This window comes from Saccopteryx bilineata, chromosome 1 (assembly GCF_036850765.1).
Source record: "Saccopteryx bilineata isolate mSacBil1 chromosome 1, mSacBil1_pri_phased_curated, whole genome shotgun sequence".
Taxonomy (NCBI): domain Eukaryota; kingdom Metazoa; phylum Chordata; class Mammalia; order Chiroptera; family Emballonuridae; genus Saccopteryx; species Saccopteryx bilineata.
In genome coordinates, this window is record NC_089490.1 from 235,257,077 (window position 1) to 235,280,934 (window position 23,858).

The window sequence follows — 23,858 nt, forward strand, 5'->3', positions numbered from 1 at the left end:
ATTACTCCTGCTATTCTTTGACTCAAAGGTATTTTGTTTGGTATATTAAATTTATAGGGTTGAAAAAATTAGAATATCATTAATTTGATATATATATTTGTTGATACTTTCTTATGAATTACTGTTTGTCATATATATATAATACATTTTATATCAGAATTTGGATAGAGATGGGTAGATTGGCTCTTATGATCTTTGAAAGTTATTTGTTCTATAGCCTAATTGTGCAAAGCCAGATCTCAAGGTCAAACCTGCAAGTAAATCCAGGTTTCTCACTGCCAGAAAATACTCGATTTCATTTGTTTTCAGTCAAAATTAATGTTGCATGCAGCTCTTCGGCATCTTGTTTCTGAATGCCAGTTCTCATATAGATAACAAAGTCATGTCATTTTATTCTGAATTTGTTGCCTAATACTGTTACCTTTAATAATTCATATTAAAGCTTTCTTTGCCCTGATAAAATACTACTTCAGGAGCAATTCATTTTCTTCTATAAGAGTAGAGGCGTGAAAGAATATGGTCGATACTGAAAAGCTATCATAATTCCAGACCCCTCACAATTCAGAAGATCTCCAAAGGACCAAACACTGATTCTAATACTTCACCTTCTGCTTAAAATCAGAATATAACACAACACAAACACACACACACACAAACAAAAATATCTATCTATCTGTATCTATCCATCAAGTCCCTCCATCTACCATCCATCCATCCAACCAAATAACTAAATTACTAACAAACTATGAAAGACACAAAGACCTACAGTGTACGTTTTTAAAAATTCTTTGGAAACACCCATTTTCCCAAATGCCAATAGAGTAACCCATAATTTTCATTTTTATATATTATACAAATAACCCATAATTTGTATAATTTTTATACATTCGAAAGAAATGTATTTATGCTAGCATTGCTCCAGAATGAATGAATTCTTAGCATTATTTTTAAAGTGAAGAAGCAAAATTCGGTGGATATGTGAATCAACATGATAACTGGACCACAAGAACATGCAGATGATATTTAAGAAAGAGTACATGGGAAACTGAGTGTTGATATTGATTCTCTAAGGTTATATTTGGAAAGGTCTTTGTTTCACCAAAGTATACAAATAAATTTGCAATAAACAATGAAACATATAATAAGCCTGGCAAATAGAAAATGTGAAAGACAGAGATGGAGACATTACAGAAATTGAAAAGAGCAGAAATATAGTTATGACAAAGGGAAGTGTGGTTTCGTGTAGTCCTTATGTTAATTCTCTTTAAGACAGACAGGTGGTTGAAGTTTAGTGTTTACAATACAATATTCTGCAAACTGAACACAGTGATTCCTAGCAAAGTTAATAAACTATGCTAATAAATTTCAATGATAAATTTATTAAAATGAACATTTATTTGATATCAACATTTTTGTCCTTTTGAATAAAAGTTCAGATTCTGATGGAAAGTTAATCCATACATGTACAAACATGTAAGCAGTAGAGAATTACAACTATGATGGGTTGACTGCATTTCTTTTTTGAAAAAAAATATTTCAATAACTTTAAATCTAAAAGTGATCGTTATAAATTGGATAGCGTTTAAAGTTTAAAATGTTTAAATATTTTCTTTAAAATTGTTATACAGATCAAAATAAATGGCATTCCTTTATTGTTTAGGGTAAATTTAAATAAACCAAAGCTGTTATATTTTTCAAGACAGAAACACTGAGAACAAAAATGGCAGACTTCCTGAAACTTTTATGCATTTTTATGTAAATCTGAATATTGTAAATAGTATAGTTCTAACTTACTCAATTAAAAAAGAACAACTTTAAATTACTCCCTTGATCAGTCAACATAATTTAGACAATGTGCCATCACAAAGACTGTTTTGAACTTATTAGAACTAGTACATGTTTATTCATAACCTTTCCTTGGCTGTATGAATGATTAATCTGCATACACATAAACATTTTGGAAATTGTATAAAAATGTCAAAAGTTATTACTTTAAAAATAACCTTTTAGCCCTGGCCGGTTGGCTCAGCGGTAGAGCGTCGGCCTAGCGTGTGGAGGACCGGGGTTCGATTCCCGGCCAGGGCACACAGGAGAAGCGCCCATTTGCTTCTCCACCCCTCCGCCGCGCTTTCCTCTCTGTCTCTCTCTTCCCCTCCAGCAGCCAAGTCTCCATTGGAGCAAAGATGGCCCGGGCGCTGGGGATGGCTCTGTGGCCTTTGCCTCAGGCGCTAGAGTGGCTCTGGTCGCAATATGACGACGCCCAGGATGGGCAGAGCATCGCCCCCTGGTGGGCAGAGCGTCGCCCCTGGTGGGCGTGCCGGGTGGATCCCGGTCGGGCGCATGCGGGAGTCTGTCTGACTGTCTCTCCCTGTTTCCAGCTTCAGAAAAATGGAAAAAAAAAAAATAAATAAAAAAATAACCTTTTAAATTATCTCAAAATATAGTAGTAGAAAAAGATGTTAAATTGGTATTATCACATAATTTATTTTTATAGTAGAAAAAATAAAAATATCAAAATTTTGTTACTATAGTCTCAAATACATTTGTTTGTCAGAGGACAAATGCAGCCTTAAAACCATTTATGTTTATGTTTATAATGTCAACAGTTCATGTTACACTATGCATAAATATGGTTACAACTTTTACCAGCATCTGAAAGGAAAAATTCAAAGCTCAGGCAGACCTACGAAAAAACTGCTACTTACTGAGACAGTGATTACTGTAGGGTAGTAAAATACTATCATGATAAATTTTCAATCATTATAGATTACTTAATTTAAGAAGCAAAGTGAAACCTGACATTTCCTTTGGTGGTCTCGAATGTTCACATAAGTTAAAAATTTTAGGAAATTGGTCTTTTATAAATTTGAACAGTCTAGTACCACACATGACTTATAAAAAAAATAGAAGGAAGAAATCACAACTACATAGCTGCCATTTGGGCCCACAGAGAATTAATGAAAATTTACTTACATACCTTGCAACTGAATCTTATTCTCCGGACTCTGAACCAGAACAGAACTGACAGAATCTAGGTTGTCATAGTTACTGCAGCCAAGAGGACCCGTCCGTGTTTCAGTTACCTGACCAAAAAAAAAAAAAAAAAAAAGGCAGCAACTTTATTTTATAAATCAGACTTTACCATGTTCTTTGGGTTCAATGTAGTTGTCATGCAGTGATATATGTTTAACAATAAATATCACCGAATGGTCTAGGATCTGAAACTCAGCAACAGTACACACACACCTATACACAGAGGAGACAAATAACTCTCTTTGTGTCTAATTCCATTTTCTGCCCTTGTGCCAGGCATAAATCTTCTGGGGAAATAATGGAAGCCCTCTTTGGTCAAAAGGATGACTCTTGTCAGGTCACTGATTTTATCCAAGATCTGACAAGGGCATGCTGTTTTAGGTAAAGGGCAAATTTGAGTCAGAGGAATTGTTTTTGTTGGTTCATTTGTCCTCAGTAAATCAGAACCATCTACCAGGCCACTGTCTAAAAATGGATTTTTATGATTTTATTTGTCTACTGGAAAGCTTGCAAATAGCCCCTTTTATAGTGACATCAAAGTCTAAACTCTTCTGTGTGGCTGCCATTTGCCCAACTTCTCCCCAATGAGCCTCTTATCTTGTTGATCAGGTGGACATTCTTTAATCTGATTCTTTGCTTATGCAACGTCTTCCACCCACACTCCACTGTTCGCCCTTTGACAGATTGATTTCACCTATCCTCAAGATTAAGCTCATATTCAAACACCCACACGGCATATTTCTCAATGATTTCCACTTGTATTATTTTCACATTTGTATGAAGTTATTTATGGTGTGCAACACACTCAATTATGGAATCCCACACTGATTTTCCCACGGGAGCCTTAGGATGGGTACCATGAAGATATGAGGAGGAGTGTAATCAAGTATGTGAGACTGGAAATGTAGCCTGAGGATATATTATAGTTTTTTTAACCAAGCATATTTTAAAGCAGAAAAATTTTGAATAATTTTGTATTGTTGGGGTTTTATTTTTTAAAACATTCTTTTCTCAGCAACCATCATTCAGATCATGGTGTTCACAAGCCCACAGTGGCTTCCCATCACACTCGGTCTTACACCATATTACTCAGCTCCCTGTTTCCTCTCTGAACTCACCTCCCCTTCTCTTTCCCTATTAATCTGCCCAACCACACTGACTTCTTTATGTTCATCGAACACACTACCTACCTTCCTGTTTCAGAATTTTAGACTTGCTGCTCCTGCATTTAGAGAGCTCTTTGCTCAGCGATTTCTAAACTCACTCCTGCCCTTCCTTCAAGGGCTAATGTATTTTAAATGAACACACCTTCTCAGGCTTTTCTCTCTCCCCAACTTCATTATTTCCTTTTCTTCTTATGTTGTTCTACTTTTCCATAATAATCATCTTCCAACATGCTGCATAATTTACTCATTTTGCATGATTACTGATGAGCTCTCTCATTAGAATGCAAACTCCACAGGTGCAGGGAATATTGCCTATTCCAGTGATTTTCAACTGATGTGATACAAGAATTTTTAGAACATGCAATAACTGACTATTTAGTCAGGGGCACTGACCTCTTTTCCCTTAGTGTCAAATAAAAAAAAATGACAACAGCTAACACAACAGTAGCTGTCCTGGTCAGATCAGCATAAAATATACAATTGTTTGTCTGTTTGTTCACTGAAGTATCATTACACAGAACACATTAGGTTCTTGTGTAGGCCCATGGGTGTGAGGAGAAAAAGAAGGGGACAGTGTGAGTGGAAAACCAAACCAAGGGAGACACCAAGGCCATGTTGAGATGACAAAGGGCTGAACCAAGCATTGGCAATAATTTTGATCTGAAGAAAATGGGTTATAAGAAACAATCAGGGCCCTGGCCGGTTGGCTCAGCGGTAGAGCGTCGGCCTAGCGTGCGGAGGACCCGGGTTCGATTCCGGCCAGGGCACACAGGAGAAGCGCCCATTTGCTTCTCCACCCCTCCGCCGCGCTTTCCTCTCTGTCTCTCTCCTCCCCTCCCGCAGCCGAGGCTCCATTGGAGCAAAGATGGCCCAGGCGCTGGGGATGGCTCTGTGGCCTCTGCCTCAGGCGCTAGAGTGGCTCTGGTCGCAACATGGCGACGCCCAGGATGGGCAGAGCATCGCCCCCTGGTGGGCAGAGCGTCGCCCCTGGTGGGCGTGCCGGGTGGATCCCGGTCGGGCGCATGCGGGAGTCTGTCTGACTGTCTCTCCCTGTTTCCAGCTTCAGAAAAAAAAAAAAAAAAAAAAAAAAAAAAAAAAAAAAAAAAAAAAGAAACAATCAGAACTGGCAAGATTACAAAACACAGGAAGTGCAGACAAGGAAGCGAGGGAAAGGAACTGAGTTTTCTAGAGTAAGGAAAAACGAGGACCCACCAAAAGTCATTCCACAGTCAGTGTGGAGCATGCGTACATAAAGCTTCACACCTTACCTCTCTATCAAGGTTGAATGACTGTCATTTTTTTTGTGTGTGATATCAATACTGAATGTTGTCACTATTTTTTTTGTAAATAGAGAAAGAACGCCTATATTTTAAATCATCCTAAAACAAACCTGCCCTTGAACCAGACTATGCATCAATTTTGTACAAGGTCATATCACTATTCATATTGAACACAATGTAGTAAAAATAATGTACAGGACTAAACAAAACATCCTGTTACAGGCAAAAATAGACAATTCAATTGCATAGAATAGAAAAGAACAACAATAGTAACGACAACAAAAACAGAAAGTTTTCTGACATCCGATATAGAAGACAATCAAGGAGTTTATCAAAAAGTGTGATTATATGAGATTATATGTTGAGTGCAAATGCAAGATAAAATGCATATATGTACTATGGAAAAGTATGCACATGAATATATTACGTATAGCTCTATAAAACTGCTATTTCTCTATAGGCAAAAATTATACTGGCTTTTCAATCTCCATATTTCCATTTTTGAAACTTTGCTTGTCTTGATCAATCTAATTCATTCCGATTCAATCTGTCTCTGTCTCTCTCTCACAATAAAGTTACAATAAAACACAATTTAATTGGTCTAGATTGATGTATAAGTCAATTAGAATGGTGTAGTATCTTGGGTCATTGTCATGAACAATAAATACTGCTATAAATGTGCTTGTTAATATACTTTGATTGAAGGCCAAATGAACTGGCTTTTATTCTAAGTATTAATTTATTAGCACTTTGAAATAGAAATCCCTGCACATTCTTATATGACTACGTTATTCTCCTAAAAATTAAAATATAAGCGTTGACCAGTTTCTATTATGTCCAAACACAGCATAATTCTTTCTATTTCTACAAATATAGGATCCTTTACACTCACATATGCTTAAAGCTGTCAAACTAATGGAAAACTTTAAAAAATGTTTATACTAAAATATAGGTATAATTCATACACAACTGTATAAATTATACATATAATATATATGTTAAAGTTAACTATATATGATCATTATATGATATACTAAAAATTTTTATATATGTAACTATATAAATTTTAGTTATTATGTTATAATTAAGTATATTTGATAACTATATCATCTTATAATTTTATATTATATATCATTGTGTATATTGCTAATTAATAGTAAATGAGATTTAACAAGTAGAAGTTATATAAATATATAATGTTTCTGTCAAATGGGAATATTGAGTTTAAAGATATTCTTACCATTTATTTCTTTTTCTTAGTAAATATTAATATTTACTAAGCTCTTAATGTCAAACTATAATTTTAATATTGTCCTAGTTCTATATACTATAATATTTTGGGGGCTTAATATTTAATTAAGAAATCAATTTGCTAACATTGTTACTATAAGAAACACATAAAAATAAAATGGTAACAAATTATAGAAATCTATTTCAGAAAAAAATACTTCCTTAATTTTTAAAATTGTTACTTATAGTAAGTTTTATGACAAAAAGTACAAAGTCATCAATAAAATGCTATTGTCCTCAAGTGAAAAATATAAGATTATGTCAATGCTAAGTTTTCTGGCATATTCACACAATAATAAGCATTTGTACTTGGTGCATTATACACAATTAATATCATGATTTAAAATATAGTTGACATTGTCAGTGTTTCTTGAACTTGCTCCAATCACTAATGCAAGTTTAAAATAGCTCATGATATATAATCAATGCCAAGATGACTTATATTTTCATATAAAAAATACAAAAACAAATCAAATACAAATTCATTGTAAAGTGGCATTGTTGAATTATCTATGCAAATGACTTTATGCTGAAAACTATCTTCCCTAGTTCCTCTTCCCATAATGTAACTAGTAGAACCATTTATTCTAAGATTGCATTTTTATTTTATTTTTAATTGAATTTATTGGGGGGGACACTGGTTAATAAAACCATGTAGGTTTCAGGTAGACAGTTCTCTAATACATCGTCTGTACATTGCACCATACCATTGCATTTGTAAAGCTATCTAGAGGTTCTCCTGCGGAGGAACAGGGACCCTTGAAACCTAGGGGATAAAAGATTATGATCATAAACAATATTAAATTCGATGTGTCCATGAAACTTGTACAAAATAAACACTATAACTATTAGTGGCAAACGCTAAGAAATGAGAAACATTGTTGAAAAAACAGAGCCTGCAAAATAAGCTAGTAAGGATTGAAAAGAGTGACAGGAAAGACAAAGCTCACATTTTATTTAGAAACAAAACAGAACAGTGTTGTTGGAGAGCACTGCTTTGGTGCAATTTGCACTTGTTCTTGCCACCATGAGTCCAGGCCTGGTTACAATGACTCACCTATTTTCCTCATACCCCATAAATTATCCTCCATCAGAAGAATACACGTGTATGCCACCCACAAACTGCCCCAGGAAGTCTCACTGAGACAGAGTACGCATGCTCTTTGAATGCACATTAAAATATAAAATTACATATGACTTTACAAAAGAGAAGTTCTCTCAGATTCTTAAACTATCTATTCAGGGGGACATGAAATAAGGTAAACCAGACACATTTTGTCACAACAAGGTTGCTACAAAAAAACATCAGGACTCCTTTGTGCATAAGAGATGGTTACCATGGAATTTAAATGCCTGGCTCTTGATTGGTCTTGGAGAGGCCAAATCTATAAGCTCACTCCTACAGATGCTATTTTGATTTCTGTTTTAAATAACACAGCGCTTCAAATCACAGCAGTTGAGGGAAAAAGAAAAAACAACCTTGTGGCCAAAGAAAAAAAATAAAAGCCTTCTTTAGGTTCATTACTACAGGTATATATACATTTTCAAAACAGACATTTTTATAAAAGCTTTGTTTGTGATGCCTGTAACTGATGATGTTATGTATATCAGTGGTCCCAAACCCCGGGCCACAGAACAGTACTGGTCTGTGGGCCATTTGGTACCGGTCCGCAGAGAATAAATAACTTACATTATTTTCATTTTATTTATATTTAAATCTGAACGATGTTTTATTTTTAAAAAATGACCAGATTCCCTCTGTTACATCCATCTTGTCCCGGTCACATGATACATTTATCTGCCCCACTCTAAAGGCCGGTTTATGAAAATATTTTCTGACATTAAACCAGTCTGTGGCCCAAAACAGGTTGAGGACCACTGATGTAAATGATAAACATGTACTTCATTAAACAAAAATCTATAGGACCTTGTTATTGTTGTAGAGTTGGCCAAGAGTTTTCTGATGCATTTAATACTAATAATGAAAATAGAGCCTGACCAGGCGGTGGCACGGTAGATAGAGCATCAGACTGGGATGCGGAGAATCCAGGTTTGAGACCCTGAGGTCGCCAGCTTGAGCATGGGCTCATCTGGTTTGAGAAAGGCTCACCAGCTTGGACCCAAGGTCGCTGGCTCAAGCAAGGGGTTACTTGGTCTGCTGTAGCCCCCCACCCCCCGTCAAGGCACATATGAGAAATCAATCAATGAACAACTAAGGTGCCGCAACAAAAAATTGATGCTTCTCATCTCTCTCTCTTCCTGTTTGTCTATCCCTATCTATCCCTCTCTCTGACTCCCTCTGTCAAAAAAAAAAAAAGAAAGAAAGAAAGAAAATAGAAAAACTTCACTGTCGCAGGGCAGTGCAGACGGCAGCTGGTCCGGGGCTGTGGCATACTCCGTGCTGGGGGAGGGGGTGATTAGCAGCTTCTGCACTTGGTACCGCCACTGTGGGCCTAAATGCCACTTCCCCGGGACCCGAGAAATGACTTTTTCGGGAACTCTAGAGCCAGAGGTTCTTTTCTGCTGCTTCACATAAAAAATGCTGCAATCCCAGGCAGCGTTTACTCTATGTATTTTAGAAATGAAAGTGAACTGAAGGATAAAATATTTAGAGTCCTTTTTTTTTCTTTGTTGTTTAATCTATGAATTGAAATCTCATTGCCTTGTAGTCATTGAATATACTTAAAATGACCACAGGCTTTCAAATGCAATGGCCAAATATATTTCTGGATGCAAGTCCAGAATGCAAGTACTGTTTTGTTTTGTTTTGTTTTGTTTTATTGGAGCTTATGTAAATCATCATTGAAAATTAATAGTGTTTTATAATCATTTTCAACAATAATGTTGTCAGCTATCCCATTTAAATGAAAATGCAAAAGTAGGAGTTATATGAGAGGCGCCATTTAATAGAACAAAGTCATGGAAGAAATGGGATCAGGAGAGCGTTCTAAGCCCATGTTGCCTCTCCCTTGGAGACAGTGATTGCTAATTGCAAAAGAACAGGCATGTACTGTTCCCTGTGGCTTTCATACTTTTTTCCTCCAAACCTTTTCTGTACCTCTATAACCAACCACTTCAAACTACACTCAGGCTTGATGTGTCCTCTCTTCTTTGATGGAATAGGCAAAGAAACAGTGGACAGAACATTCTAAAGAAAAGAGACACTTTGACCCACAGTTGAACTAATGGGACTGATTTCACAAACCAGATCTGTTGCCAGGCTGAGTGAGCAGAGGCTTCCCTTAGAGCTGCTCACGTCCTGCATGGCTGTTGCATCATTGATTTTATCTGTGTATTTCCAGATCGATCCACCCTGTCCAGTTGGTACTCACTCGGGGTCTTGGTCAAGCTGATGCTCCTACCAACTGAGTGATCTATTTCTCTTCCTTTTGACAAAGGGACTAAATATGTGCAGATGCAAATGTGAGGACCTGGGGTCAAAGCACCTACAACCAAGTCAGAGGACAAAAGCAGAAGAACCGAGACTTCTGCCAATCGAACACAGCTAGTGGAGCACAGAGGCACAGGCCAGGACGATCTGTCCCTGATATAAAGCCAGCCACGTATGCCCACCACACTAGGATACTGCAGACAGGCACCTGGTTAGCCATAGACCCTTCTGTGTTGAAATTTTAATAAAATGATTTCATTATTAATAGTTCAACACTTCTCCTTTAATTTAGGAGTCAGTAGTATACTATGATACTCCCCACAGTGCCTATTCTATTTCCCCAAAAGTTACTTTTACCAAAATTGTGTTACTCCTCTGAAAATATGAGTTGTTGGAACTGTTTATTAAAAAGGTTTCTTAGTGCTTCTGATTAAAAATGTAAAACTTTTTACAATAGCCTTTTGAAGTCTCCTGAGTGTTGAATATTTCTGAATTCCGAAGCATATCAAAAGCTTCCAATTTCAGTTATCTTTGTATAATATGACAACTAATGTTGGTGCACAGACTAGCTAAATTTTCATACTGACACTGCCAAATTCTTTCAATTGTCACCCAATAAAGCCAGTGTCTGGGAGGGCTGATAAACTCACCGCACTAAAACTCAACAGACGCAGGCATAATTAGAAAGACAGAGTGCATTTCTCGTTTCTATTGGCAAAAAAAAAAAAAAGAAAGAAAGGAAGGAAGGAAGGAAGGAAGGAAGGAAGGAAGGAAGGAAGGAAGGAAGGAAGGAAGGAAGGAAGGACGAAAGAAAGAAAGAAAGAAAAAGAAAAGAAAAAGGCTTTACTCACACACACAAGAAAATGTTACGGTAATTCCAAATTCTTTAGCAACTGATAATCATTAAAAGTCAACACTAAGATGACTTCAAAGAACATACATACATACAAAAAAGAGAAGGAATCTTATCGTCTAAATGAATTACATACATACTAATAAAATCCTAAGAGCCAAGAAAAAGGCAATAAATTGGGCAAATCACTCAGCAGCACTATAATCACATTATGCATTGCTGCCCTTCACCCTTTTATAAGCTGAAATAAAACGAGGATTATAACAAAGTCAATACCTTAAAATAAGTAATCAATGGAGGCATAACAAAATGGGAAAAACAAGAAGTTCATTAATTTTTAACGCATGCATGTATCTATTTCCTGAAATATTTCATTTAGAATTCTAAAATTTAGATGCAAAAGAATAAAAATCCAATGTGGACTCACATTGCATTTCTTGTCTTCCTTGTCAACCACCTTTCCCCCAAATCCTCCTCTCCTTTGTATAATTTCTTCGTATTTTTTCCACTGGAAACTAGGGTGCCGCAGAGATTTCTGTGTCTCCACGGTACCTCTGGGACTTCCAGGAGCTTTATTGTCAACAAGCGTTCAGTCAAAAACCCATATTTTGGAGCCCCCAAGCTTATAAATACTCAGGTTTGATCACTTTGAATCTCCAGAGCTGCCCCTTGACTATTCAACCAGGTGACCCTTGGCTACACTAAACACTAACACCCATCAAGTTATCAAAAAAAAAATCTTAGAGAAAATGTTTCCTTTGTGGGTATATTATTTTGATGGACGCTTTCCCTTTTCCTTTGAAATATTACAAAGAAAATCCAAACTCATTCATATCTCATTTATGTGACATGGTCAAGGAGAAACTTTTTAAAGAAGTGATTTATTCTAAACAACTCAATCTGGACTCTTTGGTGTAAGATTGTTGTTTTTTTTGGGGGGGGTTGAAAGATTTTTCAAAAGAAGAAAGTTAATCTGCCTTCACAAATTAAGTTATTCTTTACATCTTTTCTTGGCTCAGTTGACATACAGGTAATCTTTACTGATAACACATTGAGTATATAGCTATTGGATCATGTATTTAGGAACCTAAACAAAATGTATGGGCTGTTATTTCAGCTGTATTATATAGAGGTGTTATATCAGCTATTTTAGGTCAGCTGTCCCCTTCCTCAGCAGTGGTATAAACTTAATTTCCTTTATCGATATAACAATTGTACCTCCCATAAGCATGTAGTCTTTCTGTGGGAGTCTATACTAACTAAGAAGTTGGATAAGCATACCGTATAAACTTGTTACTGAATAATTTCACTGCAATATAACATCTGAGCTTAAATTGTTTTCCTTCTGTAGATTACAAATTTTATGCCACTGCTTTTTTTATAATGTATACTTTTTTCTTTTTATAAAATTTCTATATATCCAGGAGCTAGATCTACTGGATATAGCATCTCTATTCAAAACTAAATTCAGCCTGACCAGGCAGTGGCGCAATAGATAAAGCATCTGACCGGGACGTGGAGGACCCAGGTCGAAACCACGAGATTGCCAGCTTGAATGCGGGCTCATCTGGTTTGAGCAAGGCTCACCAGCTTGAGCCCAACGTCGCTGGCTCAAGCAAGGGGTCACTGGCTCTGCTGTAGCCCCTCCCCCTCTTCGCCAGTCAAGGCACATATGAGAAATCAATCAATGAACAACTAAGGAGCTGTAATGAAGAATCTCATCTCTCTCCCTTACTGTCTGTCTGTGTCCCTGTCTGTCCCTCTCTCTGACTCTTATCTCTGCCACAAAAAAAGAAAAATAATAATAAATAAATAAATAAATAAATAAAACTAAATTCAATTTTTACAGTTGTTCTTTCTTTCCATCCTTGTAGTTTATAAAAGAGACATTTTGTTATTAATTTTCTATTTGTAACAATTCTTCATTCACTGTTCAACTTTTTCTCAACAGCAGCATAGTCTGAACTTTCTTTTCCAAGGTGTTAAGAATTCTCTCTGTCGCCTGTATTTATTTAGAGGATTCCAATGAGTGTCCTCTGCTCTCCTTGCTCCTGTTTCGGCTCCGCTGAGATGGGATGGTAGAGTTTCATGGTTACACCCTGGGGCTCCCACTCCGCTGCTAGGACACTTCATCAGCAGCAATCCTGAAAGCAGGGAAGACCGTGCCCTACAATCACGAGCTTACAGAGAATTTATCAGGTCTCTGTTAATCTATTAAGGTTGTGCTTCTGCACCCTGAGGTGCTTTCCTGTGCAGACAGGCAGACTTGGCCCATTTATCCAGTTATGTGCTCTTCGGCTCGGGAGAGGCAGGGAAGCAAAGCTCAACTTCTGTGCGTCCAGCCAACTAGCCTGCTCCGTTCTCCCCGGGATGTCTCGCTTTCTGGTCCTCAGAATGAAGACTTTCCCAGGTTGTGGGGTCAGACGTGGCAGCCATCTGAGCTCAGATGTTTCTGAGTCTTCTTAACCAGTTTGCTCAGACAGGAATCAGTGAGTGTCCCTGCGGCAGAGTCACCAAATAGTCTTTTTCTCTAGTTCCTGGCCTCAGCAGATAAAATACTTCAAGGCTAAAAAGTGTGGCATGTTCATTGATCAAGGCCTAACACCTACCAGTGCTGGGTACATAACTGATAGGAAATAAATGCTTCCCAAGTAAGCATAATAATTGGGCAATTTGTAAACTTTGGGGATGATTTTGCACTGACATAGGACACTGAACATTTCATTATACTAGCCATTGCAAGATCACATATGATGTATACATTTTGCTTCCCCACCACCACATCATCTGCGTGTTCATCACCCCAAGTCAAGTCTCCTACCTTCCCCTCCCCCTCCCCCTGCCGTCACACCACTGTTGTCTATGTTCATGAGCTTTTTTCTCATTTTTTCTATCTTCACTCCCTCCACCCCCCCAGTATCTGTCAGCCTGCTGTCTATTTGACTCTCATCTCTATTTTGCTTGTTAGTTCATTTAGTTTATTAGATTGTCAGTTTTATTAATTCAACTAAGATTAAATGGCTTTACTCATCTTATTAAAATAAAAATCCAATGTAAATATTAGATGCTTCACATTGAAAAACTCAGTGACTGTAAAAAACTAGTAACTCATTTCTATCAAAAGCAGCATCAAGGGAAATTAAATGTTTTAAGTGAAGAAAAACATCGTATGTATGCAGTGCAGGGGTGGGGGGAAACAATTTTAAAATCTGAATCACCTTTTCAGGTCATAATTTTCTCTGGGCACAATTCCATTTTGGATGCGATTTTACTAACTTTAACTTTGACCCAAGGTGAACTTGTTGGAGAATTTGAACTAAATTGTCTTAGTCATTTTTGAGTTATGTGAGGCCAAGAGTACATTTCTCACGCATGTACCTAAAACAGGCTCCAACCTTTCCTCCTTATATAAGTCACACATGACTAATGCTATATGTTTTAAACCTGACAGGATTATTATAGTTCTCAGAGAAACCTCTAAATTTAAAAGAAACTATGTAATCACATTTAAAATGACAAAATTTTCCATTTATAAATTTGAAAATTGCCAAAGAGGACAGTAGTTTAAAAGCAAAGAGAACACAGTGAAGGGAACTCAAGATTTCTTCCTAGGTTAGATAGGAAAAAAATTTTTGAAAAAAGATCTAGGACAAATATCAAATTAGTGTAGCATTTCAGTGCAGAAATGTTAGGGAGTTAATGTACTTTAAAGTGCACTTTAAAATGTATGAGAAACTTAACCTCTCCCTTTTACAATCCAGCCAGAGAGAAAGGCAGCAATCTGAAAGAGAAACTCTATGCCCTGGAGTGAGTTCTGATCGCTTATGCTTTGAGCTCTTCTTAACAGTGTGATGGGGGACACCTCCATTGACAAGTGGCACAAAATACACTTCAGTGTTATAGATCACATCACAAATTGCTTTTTAAAACTGGCTCAGTCTTCTTTAATTCCCTGGACAAAACATGTTCAAGGTTGAAGATGTAGGGATAATATATTAAAGGTTTAGAACGTTAAAGAAGAAAAATTGCAGTGTCTTCTTTTAACTGTGCATTCACAGTAACAACATGTCGTATCTTTACACTGATTTATACCCTGGCTCACTGAGATGGTTGTGTATCTCTATTTACTTTCTTTCTAGTCTCCATCCATTTGATAAGCTTGTCCCTTATGTCATTACTAGAGTGAGTGCTGAGATGGCTGAATAGGAAGTGATTGGAGGCATTACATCATTCGATACCAGAGGCTGTTATCTGTGGAACATTAGATATAACAGAAAATAAGAAAACTTCCAAGTGTCGAGAAACTTGGCAATATGGTTCAAGAAAGTATTGCAGAGGATTTTTTTCTTTGGGACAGTATGTAGGCTGCATTTGAAAGGCAATAAAAGAAAGTCAAGGAGAACAGCTAGATGGCTCTACGATGAGAAGTATTTGAACTAGGTTTCCCTCAGGAACAGAAAGGAAGGAGGTAGGAACGAGCGAAGTCTACAGAACTCATGGACTGATTAGGAATAGAGAAGAAACATAAAAAAAGGCATACAGTTGACTTCTAACCACATAGAATTTGGTAAAAAATGTCATCAACAGTACTTAACTCTATCCTTGGGAAACTGAGAAAAACATGTAACATCTAATAATGGCTGGTTATCATCTGTTGACAGTAGATGAACCAATTTTAGGACAATATGGGGGAGTTACAATATAAATTTAATTATTTCACTGAATTTAATAGAATATTAACAGCATTCATTCAAAAATACGGAGATAGTAAAATGATCAGTGGTTGTCAATGGTTGTAGGGAGAGGAGGAGAAAGAATGGTTAAGGCAGGGCACCAAGTTTTAGGGCACTCACAATACTCTGAATGACACCACAGTAAAGAATCTATGTCGATATTCTTTAGTCCAAACCCATAGAAAGTACAACACCAAGAGTGAATCATAATGTAAACTATGGATTTTGGTCATTACGATGTGCCAATGTAGGTGCATGAATTATAACAAAGGTCCCATTCTGACAAGAGATGATGATGGGGGAGGGGGGAGGGCTAGGCATGCATAGGAGGAGAAAGTTTCCTGCCAATTTTTTTGTAAACGTAAAACTGTTCCAATAAATTAAATTCTTAATTCAAAACAAAATAACACAGAACAAAATCCCGACAGTTCACAAACCATGTACGTCTTCCAATCCCAAGAGATTCTTCCTTCCTTTCCAGAGCTGTTATAAAATGTGAGAAAACCAATCCAGTTTTCCTTTGAACTCAGACACTGATGATTAATAAAAAAGGTAATCTTGATGAAAAAAAATTTCCTATTCACTCAATAAATGGAGAACACACTTTCTCCACAGAAGGCTTGTCATATACACCGTAAAATGAATTCAACAGATAGTCCGTCTATTCATAGTTTAGGAGGAAATGTTTCCCTTCTAAGCACCTTTATGACTGGCAGCTAGCATTTCCCAAATTCACCAAAATTTATTCAACAAGTATGAGCTGAGTGTCACTGTGCAAGATCCTGCAGGCTCAGTGCTGCGGGCACTTCAAAGACAAGATTCTGACAAAGAGCTTTACACGTTAGTTACATCAATGAGATTTTCGAGTTCTACTGTGTTGGAACCTTGATGCCTCAGAGAACAGTAAGTGTAATATACAGAATAATTATAGAAGAGCAACTGTGCATTATTATTAAAAACAAGCTATTTCCAGAGGAGGGTTGTGTGTTTTCTTCTTGCTTATTAGAGGAGCTGTTATTCTGCTACTCAGAGGCAGAGGGATAAGAAGATGTCAGTGAAAGATAAACAAGCCTATTGGGGATGTCTGCAAAATTTTTCAAAGCTGTTTCAGTATCCATGCCACACTTACCTAATTTTAGGAATCGGAAACTCCGGGTTGGAATGCGGTTTCTGATTGCTACATCATCATCAATTCTGCTCACGCTGACTTAGGTTGATTTAATTTCAATTAGCATTTATTGAGTTCCTATCTTGTACTGAGCTCTGTCTGGATGGAGAGATTGGGAGACAAAGAGGCTACTTTTTGGAATATAATAAGCACTTGGTATCCATATGTCAAGTCCACATGGCTAACCCTCCATAGCACTTTTTTCATGCTAAGCATTGCTCTAAGAGCTTAGCAAGTATTAACTCAGTTGGTCCTGATAAAAAATCGATATGATACTCATTCTACAGATAATGAACCTAAGTCAAAGGAAAATTGAGTGGTTTAGTTTGCCCAGATATGGTGACTAATGACCCTGGGATTTACTTTGCTGTTCTGACTCCAGAATTCAGTGTTATTCAACTAGAGGAGTGGGTGAGAGGCTAATAAATAACAAATAAGAAAAGTGAAATTGGCTCTGTAACCGTAAGAATTCACTAAGAAACATCCTGGTGGGTCATGAAAAAAAAAAAAAGTAGGCCCTGGCCGGTTGGCTCAGCGATAGAGCGTCAGCCTGGCGTGCGGGGGACCCGGGTTCGATTCCTGGCCAGGGCACATAGGAGAAGCGCCCATTTGCTTCTCTACCCCCACCCCCTCCTTCCTCTCTGTCTCTCTCTTCCCCTCCCGCAGCCGAGGCTCCATTGGAGCAAAGATGGCCCGGGCACTGGGGGTGGCTCCTTGGCCTTTGCCCCAGGCGCTAGAGTGGCTCTGGTCGCGGCAGAGCGACGCCCTGGAGGGGCAGAGCATCTCCCCCCTGGTGGGCAGAGCGTCGCCCCTGGTGGGCGTGCCGGGTGGATCCCGCTCAGGCGCATGCGGGAGTCTGTCTGTCTCTCCCCGTTTCCAGCTTCAGAAAAATACAAAAAAAAAAAAAAAAAATCAATTAACATATAATATAAATTGCCATTAGTTGTTCCTAACTGCCTAATAATGGCATTTTTAATATTTAAAATGGGTATATTTTGTAAAAGTATCAATATACTTTTTTTTTTGCTTTCTTCATTTTTTTTCTTTCATAAAGGCTGCTTTACTGATGTTGCTTGAAAAGTTCTAGATTATGCCCACCAGGGGTCTCAAACTCGCGGCCCGCCAAACAATTTTGTGCGGCCCGCAGACTAATCCATGGGCTTACTTAATTTTATCCAAAATATTTTGAACTTCGTGGATTAGTCTGCGGGCCGCACAAAATTGTTCGGTGGGCCGCGAGTTTGAGACCCCTGCTCTAGACCTATAAATGTATCTTGTTTTTACTTAGTGTCATTTGAAATTTGTTCCTTTTAGATTCCTTTGTAAACTGAAAGTCTAATTTATATGTGGAAAGAAACAAGAGTTCAAGATTTTACTGATTTAAAGTATTACTGGTGAGAGCGTTTGTTCCAAATCACTGTTTCTAACAAAGTAACCCAAAGTTTCTCGGTAAAGACGTGACTCCTGGGGCAATACGACTGAGCTTTGCCTCCAATAGCTAAATAAAAGATACTTTATTTCCCCGTGCATAAGATGCACCCTTTTTTGAAAAATTTGGGGTCTAAAAACTGGGTGCATCTTATACAGTGGTTGTAAGTTTTTTTACTGTACTTGCATTTCCTGCATTTTCCACGCTTGTATGTGTTTTATAATGAATAAAACTTGAGTTCAATAACTATGTCATACATTTTTTTTTCCAAATTTTGGACCCCAAAATTAAGGTGCATCTTATACATGGAAGCATATTATACATGGGGGAAAATGATAAAGGTTTGCATCGATTTGGTGATCTAATAGTGATAGCTAGATTAAAATAAGACAAAACAGAACCAGAACAGCCTTGCTTCTCAGGGTGAAGGCAGTGTTACTGTGATGAACATTTTGCCATGTTTTTGAAAATGTCATCTCAATTCTTTTCATGGAGGAGATAATGCAAATTTGTTGGAAAATATTTCTACATATTATAATCTTAAAAAATTATCTGATATTTTTTCTATATTAGAAAAATGCCAATTGGTGTTTTAGAAAAAAACAGTAATTGAATCCTTTAAAATTTTTGACAGTTTGATAAAAAAAAAATTTATTCCCTGCATTTAATGTAATTTTTAAAATTTAAAGTATGAGGAAAATTTTAGAAATGGACATGCCACATAAGGTGGTTGATGAAAATTTCCCCAAATCGTATGTTTTTTTCTTATTTTTTTCAATCATATAATATTAAAATTTACTAGACTAATTCAAAATAACCTTAAGTATATGTTAGTTCAATCTTTTAGGTAATATAAAGCAATGAAACTGAATCTTTGAAAGCATTGGCCAATTTAGGTGTTATTCTTGACATATTGCACTAAAAATAATATCAAAAATTAATATTTGATATAAATATTATTTATTCAAATAATGTAGCAGGTAATTAAGCTACACAGGCATTTGAGATATTTTTCACGTATTTACAGATGGATTAGTGAACTGCAGTCTATATTTACATTCATAAGTATAAGATATAAAAACAGCAAATGGTTCTAATTCCATTTTCTAGAAACTGGTTTATAGTTAATACTACTTGTCCAATTCTTCTGAGTTTTTATAAAAGATAAAAGCATGCATGATTTTGCAGGTTTCACTATATTTTGCTGTTATCTGATAATGGTCTTATTTGGCTTTACTTTTCAACAAACCTCGCCCAGTTCTGTGACTGTGTTCAAGAAACTAAATGTTTACTTGGTGGCACTTAAAGCACAGTCTGTTCCCTAATCAAAGAATATGTGGATCTTTCTACCCTTAGTTTGAATCTTTAAAGTATAAGAATAAGTCATGGAACCTTTAGAGATTTAGAAAAGGAGTTAAGCTCTTGAATTTAAATATGTTATAAAGGCACTTTACATTGATTTATTTATTTGAATATAAATGATTTCAGTAACTGAATAATACCTTGGATTCAGAGAACAAATCTCCCACTTCACCTCTGCAGTCCCTCTTACCATATTAACTTAAGTCTAAGCAATTATACTCTTATAATTGAGGAGAGACAACTTTTATCCATGTAGGGACACATCTGATACCTAACGAAAGTAAAGGATGCTCTCCTGAGAAAATTGCACAGGCACAGAGAAGTATGCATACAACCAGGGACCGGCCATCCTCCTGTGCGTACGACACCACACACGCCAGCACAGAACACGTCTCTGGAGCCTTCACTGCAATCCAGGCTGCTGCTGACCCTGGACCAGTGCATCACTAGTCATTGAAAATTACAACTAAGAGGAGAACCCCATTCCGTCCTAAGGTACATCATCAAAGGCCTGGTTGCCTCCCCTTTGTCCCATTCCCCACCACCTCTTTCTTGCACCCCCAGGCACTTTTGTGACTATATCCTTAGCCATGTTGCTGTTAGCGGCAATACTGCTTCTTAGCGACTACACAAGATTTGTGTACACCCGTGCCCCACTTGACAATGGGGACACGGTCTGAGAAATGCACTGTCAGGTGATTTTGTCCTGAGATCAAAGAGGGTGCTCACACAAACCCAGATGACATCGCTTCTGTAATTGCACGGGCGACGCCTCTGTCTGACGGGCAGCTCAGTAGGCTTGTTTACACCAGCGTCACCGCAAACACAAGAGGGATGCGTTGAGCTAAGACTGTACAATGGCCACCACATCCCTAGGCAACAAGAAATTTGGCTCCGCCTGACCAGGTGGTGGCGCAGTGGATAGAGCGTCGGACTGGGATGCGGAGGACCCTGGTTCAAGATTCCGAGGTTGCCAGCTTGAGTGCAGGCTCATCTGATTTGAGCAAGGCTCACCAGCTTGAACCCAAGGTCGCTGGCTTGAGCAAGAGGTTACTTGGTCTGCTGTAGCCCCCCAGTCAAGGCACATGTGAGAAAGCAATCAATGACCAACTAAGGTGTCGCAACTAAAAACAAATGATTGATGCTTCTTATCTCTATCTGTCCCTATCTATCCCTCTCTCTGTCTCTGTAAAAAACATAAAATAAAATAAAAATAAAAAATTGGCTCCATTGTACTGTCGTGGGACCACTCCCATCAACACAGTTTCCGGCTGGAGCACGGTGACACATGACCAACGGTATTTGTCTTTACACCCCATCTGGGTGTCAGTCACATACTCTTCTCCGATTCCTCTCCCTGATATAAAACCCCACTTTGCTCTTCCCCCACCACGTGACACCTACTTTGAAATGTTTCCAATGCGTGCTCTGGACCACTTCCCATGGTAGACAAGGAGCACAGTCTGCAGCCCTCCCCAGGTGAGCTGCGGACTCTCCCACATTCCAGGTTACTCCTTGCTCTTCCCCAGACCTGCTTTTAGATGCTTTTAGATGCCAAAGGCACTTGCCTTTGGGTCTCATTTCTAACATACGGTGAGATTATCTACTTCACGAAGCTGGAGCATCCCTTGTAGGACCACCAGGGCCTAAGAACGATGCCCATCTACAGTAAAACATGTGCTTGTTGTGATCTAAGTTCTCTAGTGGGAGAAGAGAATATGGATGTACCGATATCCATTGAGTCTTCACATGAGCTGTGAATGCATGTTTCTTTCTCAGAATATGTACAAAAACTCCATGGTAAAATTGTGTTTGCACCGAACAAAAGAAAAAATCAATAGCCATGTAATAAACATACTTACAACAGTGATGTCTTCTATTAGGAAATACACTTTAAGTTCTTGTTTATATCATTGAAATTGATTTCTGGAAAAAAATCTATTTCTCCTCAGCAATCTCAAGCTACACATCTCTAACAATATCCTCCCTTACAATACTTTTAAATTAACTAAAACATCTTCTTTCACTTCAGCTACATTTTTATCTATACAGCATGATTATTCTTTATAGACTTGATTACTTAGTATAAGTTATAACAGTCAGAGGTAAACTAAGTGTAACTACATAATTGATATATACACAACTCTTTTTCCCAGCCTCATCTACCAGCAACTTTAAGATGGGTAGTAGTATTTGCGTAACCCTTAAGCTAAAGTTATTTCTATGTCACCTTTATTCTCTCCTATAACATCCTCACAAAACATATTTCTTAGACTAATTTTACCTAGCATTCCCAGATATTGAAGCCCTAACTTTCCAAATAACTGATAAAAAAAAAAAACCCAAACCCACATATACTAATTTTAATCTTATAAAGGAATAAAATATATTTAATGACCAAATTTTATAATAATTTTAAAAGAAGATTCTGATGAGAGCATTGCCTCCCAGGGCTCCGTTCTTTAGAGAAGGAATGTGGCGAGGGCGCCCAGAGCCCTGTTACAGCAATGGAGAAACTGAAGCATGAAGAGGTAGTGTGAGGTCACCGGGGAAGCAGGTGACGGACCAGCTGCTGGTCTCTCGCTGCACACCCTGCTCTGCTTTGTGTCCCTCATAAACTGCCCTCCAGACCTTTGTCTCCTGCCACACACAGCCTACTGGGACCCACCCAGAGTGTGCAAAGCCATTGTGTGCAGTTGGAATGCTCACCATCCTGGGGGCACAACACAGGGTCCTGGAGAGAAATAGAGGAGAAGGAACGATTGTGACTCTGGAGGGCGGAAATGCTGTGCAAGGCCAGTCTCACAGTGACATGCCAGGGACAGGAAGGAGTAAGGGGCAAGCTCATCAGCATTGATCAACCCACCACTCACAGAACAAGACCCTATGAGCTGAATGGTAGGGCTTCTAAACATGTACCTTATTTACTAACTGATCGTTGACACCCTGCTTATATTTACAGATTTTCCTGCCTTAACTCCCGAACTGTGCAGAGAAACAGACCGATGACAAAATAATTAAAAATTAAAGCAAAAGAAACATTCTTTGTATTTTACTTTACTTTTATTAATTTAGTCCTGAGTCACACTATCACACTCTGCCAACTCTTTGGTATGTTAGGTTTGCATTCACTGTCGACCAAAACAATATGTGTTGACCTAATCTGCCAGAGAAATATATCAAAAAGTCTATTGTTTGGTAAAGCACAATCTCTCTCTCTCTCTCTCTCTCTCTCAGAAAAATAAATAAATAAATAAAAACAAAGAACCTTATTTTTTCTTTCAGCTTTGGTGCAGTCAACCTTAATATAGTCACAAGCAAAGGACTTTGGTGAATATATAGAGTTTACCCACTAATTCTAGATTATGGTATATCTTGACTTCTAGAAACTTATAACCAAATACTTGCATTTAAGTTTAAAGCATTGGGGGGAAATACTGCTTAAACAGGGCTTCTTAATGACTCTATCACTGACCACTTTGAGTCTAATAAAACCCTTCTTAGAATAATATCTTAAAATGTACAAAATAAAATATGAAGATATATTTTTTTAAATTATGATATTAAATAAATTTTATCCATGTACACTTTGTGAGGGAGTCTCTATATTCCCGAATAAACTTACATAATCCAAGAATGCTTCAATTAATATTAGGCTATGAAGACCCTGGACCCAATTATTCAGTTAAAATAGTTCCATCAAGAGACACACAATTTTATCTTAAAGATATTGCACAGCTCACTACGGGAGGAGACGTTAAAATAATTTCAGAACACAATTCTTTAAGTTGATGGGATGTGCTGATCCTTCAAAGTGGATAGGAGAGATAGGAAAAATAGCGTCACGGCAGATACCCGGAGTGAGTGCACCCGTACCTTTATGGCGGTGGACGCGATCTGGATGTGGTGCAGTCTCCGCAGGGTGCTGTCCCTGTCGATGAAGTAGGAGGCGGCGAGCTGGTGCAGCATCTCCAGGGTGACCGAAGAGCTGTTGGCGCTGGGATCACTTCCTTCAGATCCTTTGCTCAGCTTCCGCTTGTCCACGAAAATGGTGAGTGACTCCTCTCCTGCATTGAATATGGTTCACATGATTCCATTTGCCACTTAAAATCCATCCCCCCCACCCCGGTTATCTGCTGGCGAGGAAATTACA

At 37.8% G+C, this 23,858-nt stretch overlaps 1 protein-coding gene across 4 annotated transcripts in view; it reads right to left on the reverse strand.

The window, feature by feature from the left end:
- The window catches only part of BRINP3 (BMP/retinoic acid inducible neural specific 3), a 327,366-nt gene that overhangs the window by 77,304 nt on the left and 226,204 nt on the right, over window positions 1-23,858 (reverse strand). For all 4 annotated transcript variants that reach the window (XM_066253514.1, XM_066253513.1, XM_066253515.1 and 1 more), the window contains 2 exons: window positions 23,582-23,772; window positions 2,978-3,083 (listed from right to left, as the gene is read on the reverse strand). In XM_066253514.1, the coding sequence (XP_066109611.1) occupies window positions 2,978-3,083; window positions 23,582-23,772 (297 nt within the window). The remainder of the gene's footprint in view (window positions 1-2,977; window positions 3,084-23,581; window positions 23,773-23,858) is intronic.